At 51.9% G+C, this 8,264-nt stretch overlaps 3 protein-coding genes across 5 annotated transcripts in view; 1 reads left to right on the plus strand and 2 right to left on the minus strand.

Annotated features, from left to right (window-relative positions):
• Window positions 1-442, plus strand: part of HSP90AB1 (heat shock protein 90 alpha family class B member 1) — an 8,257-nt gene extending 7,815 nt beyond the window's left edge. Inside the window, exon 12 of the mRNA XM_012804747.2 lies at window positions 41-442. Within this exon, the coding sequence (XP_012660201.1) occupies window positions 41-177 (137 nt within the window). The 3' untranslated portion in view covers window positions 178-442. The remainder of the gene's footprint in view (window positions 1-40) is intronic.
• A 204-nt stretch (window positions 443-646) lies between these two features.
• On the minus strand, window positions 647-4,074 carry SLC35B2 (solute carrier family 35 member B2). 3 transcript variants are annotated; one of them, XM_012804745.2, is made up of 4 exons: window positions 3,903-4,074; window positions 3,198-3,391; window positions 2,863-3,017; window positions 647-2,169 (listed from the first exon to the last, which is right to left on the minus strand). In XM_012804745.2, the coding sequence occupies exons 1-4, from the start codon at window positions 3,911-3,913 to the stop codon at window positions 1,231-1,233; spliced, it is 1,299 nt and encodes a 432-aa protein (XP_012660199.2). In that variant the 5' UTR covers window positions 3,914-4,074; the 3' UTR covers window positions 647-1,230. The 3 variants fall into 3 exon arrangements, with proteins under 3 accessions (XP_012660199.2, XP_023368518.1, XP_012660200.1); XM_023512750.1 differs by having other exon boundaries at window positions 3,198-3,289; window positions 3,903-4,036; XM_012804746.2 differs by lacking the exons at window positions 2,863-3,017; window positions 3,903-4,074 and having other exon boundaries at window positions 3,198-3,278.
• A 639-nt stretch (window positions 4,075-4,713) lies between these two features.
• Window positions 4,714-8,264, minus strand: part of NFKBIE (NFKB inhibitor epsilon) — an 8,840-nt gene continuing 5,289 nt past the window's right edge. Inside the window, 3 exon segments of the mRNA XM_012804744.2 lie at window positions 4,714-5,730; window positions 6,875-7,114; window positions 7,284-7,372. Of these exon segments, the coding sequence (XP_012660198.1) occupies window positions 5,656-5,730; window positions 6,875-7,114; window positions 7,284-7,372 (404 nt within the window). The 3' untranslated portion in view covers window positions 4,714-5,655.

The raw sequence follows: 8,264 nt of genomic DNA on the forward strand, positions 1-8,264 counted from the left end.
GTCTGTTGGGACAGATTTGACTTAATGCTATTGGATCAGGTCTCACAGTGGCTCTTTTTTCCTTCAGGCATTGATGAAGATGAAGTGACAGCAGAGGAACCCAGTACTGCTGTTCCTGATGAAATCCCACCCCTTGAAGGTGATGAAGATGCATCTCGCATGGAAGAAGTAGATTAGGGGGTTTATACTTAGAAACCTTTTGCTCTCTGTATAGTGTACCCACGGTTCCCACAGCCTTGAGTGGTCATGTCCCACTTGGCTTTCTCTGCTGATACCTAGTTTTTTTCTTTTCTTGCCTGTCCTTGGGTCTAAGGCAGGAAACTAGGGTCTGAAGCCCTGTTCCCTCCTGAGTTTGACCAAGTGGATTGAATGTTGTGTATTGTTTTTTTATTTTGTTTTGGAATTAAAAGTATGCAGAATAAAGAAGATGCAGTTTTATACAGTTCTGCTCTCCCTTGTAAAGTGGATATAATGCTGCCTTTATTTAGCTTCTCTACCCCCCTCCTAGCTCTTGCAAGTTTCTCTGTTATGTATTTATATATGTGTGTTGTATTAAGGTTCACTGGAATGTAGCAAATGGTACTTTAGCATTTACCCATGTAATGTCCTTTCATTCCTTTTCAGTCAACCTAAACACAGGAACAAGTCCATTGCGGCAATTAATTTAATAAAATAAAATTATAAGAGCAAAAAGTTACATTTCCAAAGTACCAAAACCTGCAACTGGCTCACAGCAGAGCCTAAGGATCCAGGAACATGGGGTGGTGTTGCCGGGCTGGGCTCTATTCCCCCTTCCTTAGCACAGCACCATCTTTTACCCTCCTGGGAAAGCAGCATTTGGAGCCTACACCATTTGTGCTTTTCTCACTGGAGTAAGAAGTACAGGTATCTGCAGAGGAGGGAGAATGAAAGGTGGCAGAGCCAACAGCCAGGGCAAGTCTTAAGGAAAACCTGAAGGAGAGGAGCTGTGCAAGGCACCTCTCCCCTCTGCAGCCTCCACCCCACCTACACCAAGGACTGTCAACCCTGGGGCTTGGGAAGACTGCCCAGGGGAGGATGGGTGGCTTAAGGCAAAAGGGGAAGGCTGCCTCCTGGCACCCACAGCTATAAAGCTGGTCTGATACTGAGAAAACACCTGCATTTTGCCCTGGAACCAGCATCTGATGAGTTACAGTAGGAGAGGAATACCAGCATGGTGAGGATCTTTTATACCCTTCAGTCCCGCTCTCCTCACACCTTCTGCACAGGGGATTCATTAGGCACAGCTTTCTTTCCTCTCTGCTTCAGACGTCCCCGGGCATAGACTCGAAGCAGGAGGGCTGTGAAGACCACAGCCACCCCTAGCCCTCCCACCACAGTGACTGTGTGGCCATAGAGAAGGCAGGAAAGAAGGATGGCAAAGGCCTGGCGTAAAGTCATGATGATGGTGAAAGCAGCTGCCCCAAACTGCCCAATGGTGTAGAAGATGAAGAGCTGCCCACATGCGGAGCAGACTGAGAGAAGCAGAGCATGGGCAGCAAACTCGCTGTGTCGTCCCATGAAGTGTGTCCCCTCCAGGAGGGCCCCCTGCTCTAGCAGTGAGCCTACTGTGAAGAGGCAGGAGAAGAAATTGACCCCAAACATCATCTGCACAGATGACATCTTATAGGCAAATAGGGCATCCTGCCAGTTCGACGTGAAGCTGTCAAAAGCAATGTAGCCTGCCAATAAGATTAGGCCTGAGAGTGTGGTGGCTGGGGAGCTGCGGGGCTCTGGTCCGCTGGACAGCAGAAACATGCTGACCCCAATGGAAATGAGGCCAGCTGTTAGGTATTCCCAATGTTCATAGCTGCGGCGAGACACCAGCTTTCCCATCAGCATGACAGGTATCACCTTAGAGGCCTTGGCCAGCACCTGGGTGGGGAAGCTGACAAATTTGAGAGCTTCGTATTGGCACCAGCTGCTAAGCACATTTGACAGGCTGGCAAAGGAATACCGGTACATGGGTGCCCCATGCCGGGGTTGCTTGCAGAGGATGCAGGCAAAGCCTGCCACAATTAGTGCCAGTACTCGGTTCATTAGCACCAGGAACTGTGAGTCTGTGAAGTGCTCGCCTGGTGATGTGGCTGTGGCTCCGTAACTGCGGGTCATCACTCTTTCCTGTAGCACACCCCAAGTCAGGTAAGACACCTGGGCGGAGGAGAGTGGAGACAAGACAATAAACCAGAAACAATTAAGTTTCACCCTGTTCCTCAGGATGTCTTAAAGGACAGCATACATTATTTGGTTCCCGTGTAATAACCTCTGCCCTACCCAGTCTGGATTCATCTTGTAGGGAATAAAGACTGCATGAAAAACTTTTAAGTGTTTTGAGACTGCCCAGATTTTGTCTGTACCCACAGTATGAGTATGTTACAGCCTATTGCTTCTAAAGTACTACAGTCAGCATCTAGCATCCCTTTGACATGTGGTACTGGGGCAAGGCTGAATGGCCCCTCAAACTTTTTACCAGTTTACAGTACAGAGACACAAAAATCTGGGGGAGGAGAGGAGTATAATAATGGTACTACAGAAATCACAGAAAAAAGGGCAAGGTGCGCCCCTCTCCTGCAGTACATATCGTTAATAGCACAGAATTAACTTTTAGTATCAGTGCTGGAGAGGGTTAAGAGGATGAGGAAAGAAAAGAAGCATCTTCCCACCCCCCCACCCCCAAACCTCTGAGATGGTGGTCCAGTGTACCCCTGAGAAGAGGGGGACATATCACACCAACCCACAAACCTTTGGAACTGGTATGATGGAAACTTGGGTTTCAGAGTCCCTGCCCACCAGGAACCAACCCTGGTCTTAAGAGAAGCAGAACCTGCCTGCCTGCCTACCTACCTGGAGCCCCACAGCACAGAAGAGTAGCTTCAGGGCCTGCCACATGGGAGTGGTCTCTGATGTCTCTGTCCGAGGAGCCAGAGGACCCTCCTCAGAGGCCTTGGGCTCATTGCCAAACACACAGGCTTTCACCAAGGGAAAGCAGAGACCCCTTCCTGAAGACGACACACAAAGTCAAGGCCAAAGTCTTCTCCATAATACTTCATCTTCACCAGGACAACCACCAGCCTGCCCTCTTGTCCAAACTATTGGCCTCCCTCCACCCTGTTCAAATCCTAGTCCTTCAGACCGCACCCAACCCCGTCTACCTGCTTCGCCGCCCTTTCTTCACACACCTGTCTCCAGGTAGTTCTTCCGCCTGAAGTATTGCACCAGGAGGTAGCCAGGTACCATAAAGCTGGCATAGCCGGCAGCATTCACCAGAAACCTGAAGAACCACAGCTGGGTCCAGGACTCTGGAGGGGCTTCAGGAGTCTCCCCGCCTGCCCCCAGGGAGGGGAGCGCAGCTAACACCACCACTGCCCACCACCTGCAGGGACAGTGGACCTAAGGATCAGGATGCAGTTCCTCATTCCCTCAGCGCTCAACAGGGGACCACACCGTAGAAGGGCCCAGAGTCTTCTCCCCGCCCCCCTCCGTTGCAGCCTAGCCGGACAAAGAGGCTCTCTCTCTCCGGGGGGAGCCAGCGTTGGCTGGGCAGGGCTTCCTCTTTCCCCGGGGCGGACCCGCCCCTCCGGCCACACAGGTCCCCTCTGTTCAGTCCAGTGCTCGCCAGCTGCTCAGGCCAGAGGCGGAGCCCCCTCCCCCCCGCCCTCCATGTCCCCAAAGCTCCAGGATCCCTAGCCCCTCCGCCGGACACTCCCGAAGCCCCCAAAGAGCACAAGACCACGCCACGGCCCCCATCGCCGCTGAGTCGGAGCAGCGATATGCCAGCCCACCGCCCAGCAGCCGGGACCCCACCCGGCCCCCAAGCCGAGGTGCGGCAGTCACGTGGCCAGGGGGCTCGGTCACGTGGACTCGCTGCTGCCCTAGCCCCCCACCTGGCGTCCATGGTCTAGGCGGCGTGGGGCGGAGGGGGCCGGGGAATGCTAGTCCCCGGGCCGCACGCGCCCTCCGCTCCCGCCGGCGCCTCTGGGAGCAGCCAGTGAGCTAGCGGCTAGCGGAAGTGCTGCGTTCTTCCCGCTTCCCTCCCCGCAGCCGCCCCTCCGCCCCTTACCGCGACCGCTCAGCGCACGGGACCGCCGCCGCGCCACAGCGCCCCCGCGCGGCCCGGAGGCAGACGCAGCCCAGTTCCTGGGAGGTGAGAGGCACCTGGGCGAGGAAGCCAGGAGCCCAGCACCCTGGAGGGTCCCGTACTTTCTTCTACTCCGTGGTCACCCTTGACCCTCGTGGGTATCCCAAAGGTAGTGGTGACCATTGTCATCTTGCAGACAGGACATTAGATTCTGCTTTTCCTGTTTTATGACAGAATGATGTTCCCTTCCTTTCTCAGCTGGGCCAGCAATTCTGTCCCCTCATTCTCCATGACCTTTGAGGCTCAGCATGACCTGGCCCATCATCTTCGCCCATTCACCCATCCCCTGTAGAGGCCCCCACTGGCCTGCTGTCAGTTCCTCTAGCCCACCGAAGGCCCATTTGAGATGGCACTCCTCAGATAGAGAGGTCCCTGGACTACTCAAAGTATGGTCTTCCATCCACACCATTGTTCTCCTTCCCACTATTCTTTCCCTTCACAGCACCACAGCAACTTGTAATTACATATTTATTTGTATGTTACTTTAATGGCTGTCTCACTCACTAGATTAGAAGCTCCAAGTGGCCAGCAACTAGGTATGTTGGTTTATTTCCACCCTACCCCCACCCCCACCCCCGTTTTCATGCCAGGATAGGCCTGACCTAGCAGGGCCCTCAAAGGTGTGGAATGGAAGGAAAAATGTAAAAAGTCACACCTCCTTTCTGCCCAGCCTCCCTAGGCTACCTTTCTCCCCAGATGGTAGCCTCCAGCGCAGTGATGAGACCTCCAGGGTTTGTGTCTTCTCATCCCTCCTCCTCTCCTGTCACACAGGAAAGGCAAGGGTCTGTGCTAGACAGAGAAGGGCCTGAGGACTATTTACTGCCTCCCCCTGCCCCCAAGACCCTCCTGTACTCAGAGGACAATTTCCTTCTCTCTGCCTCTACTACAAGGTCACAGGGCAGCCCTGTCTAAAAATCTCTAATGCACACAGATATGCATGCACACAAAACAATTCTAGAAGGGAAAATCTTTTTAGAAGTCTCTTCCATTTTAGTGTCATGTTACTGAGTTTTCTCCTCCCCAAAGACTTAGGTAAGAGACTTCTGTGTGAAGTCTTTTTAAACAACAGTGTTTTAGAGTCCTCAGCAGGAGTAAGATGGGACCTGTTAGGGCCCTGCTTGATCCTTTTTGAGTCTCTTCTCAAAGAGTCCACTGGTTTTCCCACTGGTGGGCAGTTTCAGGCCAACCCAACATGGGTAGAAACAACAGCCCCTGCCATTTTCAGGAGAGGCAGACAGGCTTCACCCAAGATACATAGGGGCTTTGGCGGTCTTCCAAGAATCTCCATCCACCTGGGAAGCTCTTCCTTCTGGACTGGCTCTCTCACTTGCAATCCCTCCTGACTGTACTGATCCCAGGCTCTGGCCTCAGCAGTCCCTAGGACACCAGAAGGGCACATTGCCTGGGTCCAAACTGTAGCAGTTATGACACCAGCTTCCAGATGTAAGAGGTGGAGCTACCAGAGTCCCAGCCCCTGCCCTGGTTTCAGTCCGCATACATCAGCAGCTTCCATTGGCACACACCAGTGGCTTCCCCGAGATCTTCAAGTCATCAAAGGGCAAAAGAACAAGGGGCTGAGAAGGAGAATGGAGAGGCATGATTAGGGACATAGGACAAGGCAGCTTGGGAGGAAGGACTGTGGAAACCTGTCAGGCCACTCCCTCCCCATCAAATGACAGTTGAAGACTACTAGAGAACAATACTTTACACTAATCCCTAGAATAGGAGACCCTCTGTGAGCCCTGAAGCCTTAGGCAAGCCCTCCTTTTTTAAGGTAATGCTAGAATACCTAAACTAGGAGGGACCTTAAGAGCTGATCTAGCAGCTGACCCACTGAACTGGGGGTTTTTTGTTGTTGCTGTTGGGAGGGAGAGGGAAAGGTACTCACAAAACATGATTTTTTTTTTTTTTTTTACATTGAACATTTAAAAATAAGAAAGACTAGGGCAGTGCCTGTGGCTCAAAAGGGTAGGGCACCCGACCCATATGCCGGAGGTGGCAGGTTCAAACCCAGCCCTGGCCAAAAAAAAAAAAAAAAATAAGAAAAGACTATATAGAAAATCTGGGTTTTACCTTTCAAAAAATTCTAAGACCTGGAAACACCGTGCCCACCTTTTTTCTTCTTTTTTTGTGACAGTTTCAATCAGTCATCCTGTGATTGAGTACCATGGTGTTATTGCTCACAGTAACCTCAAACTTCTAGGCTCAAGCGATTCTCTTGTCTCTGCCTCTTGAGTTGCTGGGACTACAGGCGCCCACCACACCTGACTATTTTTAGAGATGGGGTCTTGCTGTTGCTCAGGCTGGTCTCTAACTCAAGAGCTCAAGCGATATGCCTGGCTCAGCCTCCCACAGTGCTAAGTTGACAGGCGTGAGTCACTGCACCTGGTCTCATGCCTACCTTCTTACTGAAGCTGAGTACAGAGATCCTCAGGCATGGCTCACAGGCCTTACCACCACATTGCCTCTCATCTCGACAGCTTTGCTGATTCACTTTAGCTGCAGAGCCCCTGAAGGAACTCTCTGGTCCTGACCAACTAAGGAAATAGGTTTGGAGAAGGGCAGAGACTGGCTTAAGGTTCCACAGTTGGTGAGTTTCGCAGAAGCTAGTTACACCCTAGAACTCCTAACTCCCTGACCCTTTCAGCTAATGACAGCACTGTTTTTGCTATGGGTATGGGAGGCCCTGTAAAGCAAAACAGAGAATATGCCTCTTACTTCCTCAGTCAGGTCTTGGGGTGTCTCATCTTCCACATTCCGTAGCAGGGAGTCAGCACCTGCCTTGCACAGAGTGGATGAGATGCCACTGAGACCTCGGCCAGCTGCCAGGTGCAGGGGAGTGCACCCATTCAGCATGCGGGCATCCACCCGGGCTCCAGACTGGAGCAGGAACTGCACCAGGCCTCGCTCCTGGGTTTCCACTGCCAGGTGCAATGCTGTCTTCCCACTGGTGCCCTCCTGGAGAGGAAGAAGGATGTCACCAAGGCCCTCAAGAGGCAGTGTACTAGGCCTGGGCTCTGGTAAGGAGATGAACACCACTGCTTCTGACTGCTGGGCAAGGGATGTGGGACCCAACCAGGTGGGTGGCAGGCCCTGGACCAGGCAGCATCCTGCCTGGTTGCCTCACCTGTGCATCAATATCAGCTCCATTCTGAAGCAGTAGTTCCATGAGTGGCTGGTTCCTCTTCAGGGTGGCGATGTGGAGACAGGTCAGACCTGGGATGGGGCGAGGGTGGGGGCTGCTGATCTGCATTCACCAACTCCCTCTCTTCCTTTCTTCAGGGACCTCCTTACCCTTTAGCCCCAAGGGACTCACTGCCCACTCAATGTTGCTAATCACAGGACTATTAAAACACACACCCAAAAACCCCTTCAAAAGTCTAAGGGGAAAGGAACTCAAAGTTTCCACCTTTTCAGAGTCATGTTATTGAAACTTTCATGCTTCAGGGATCAGGTTGCTGAGTGACACTCCCCCAAATCATGCCCTCCTCTCCAATACACATACCTCCTATACATGCATTGTAAAGTTCCTGTCTTCTGCCTTCAAGCCCAGGCCAAAAGCCATCTTTGCTGAAACTCCAAGTGAGATCCTCATGCCCCTACCCCTGCCCCAGGGCCTACTTCCTCCTCTGTGCTGCCCTGGGCTTTTTGCCGTCTCCTTTCTGGTCTGGACCCCACCTCATACCCCTCTGGCTTAGTAATAAGAGATTTAGTTTCAAATTTACACTCTTCACCTCCTTCAAGTCTCTGTTCAAATGTCTCTGGCTCCACAAGACCCTTCCTGACCACCTGATTTAAAAATCATATTAACTCTCTCATTCCCCTAGCTCTCCTCTACCTTTTCCAATAGTACTTCCTTTTGATACTATATAATTCACTTCTCATATTTATTGTCCATCGCAATCTTTCTCTCTCTTTTTTTTTTTTTTTTTTGAGACAGAGTCTCACTCTGTCCCCAGGCTAGAGCGCTATGGTGTCAAAGCTCACAGCAACCTCAGACTCCTGGGCTCCAGTGGATCCTCCTGCCTCAGCCTCCTAGTAGCTGGGCCACAGGTGCCAAAAGTTTTCTGACTTTAACCACAGCCTCTGTAAAACATACACAATTTTT

The sequence above is a fragment of the Otolemur garnettii genome, unplaced genomic scaffold (assembly GCF_000181295.1).
Source record: "Otolemur garnettii isolate 467f Iridium unplaced genomic scaffold, OtoGar3 scaffold00031, whole genome shotgun sequence".
Taxonomy (NCBI): domain Eukaryota; kingdom Metazoa; phylum Chordata; class Mammalia; order Primates; family Galagidae; genus Otolemur; species Otolemur garnettii.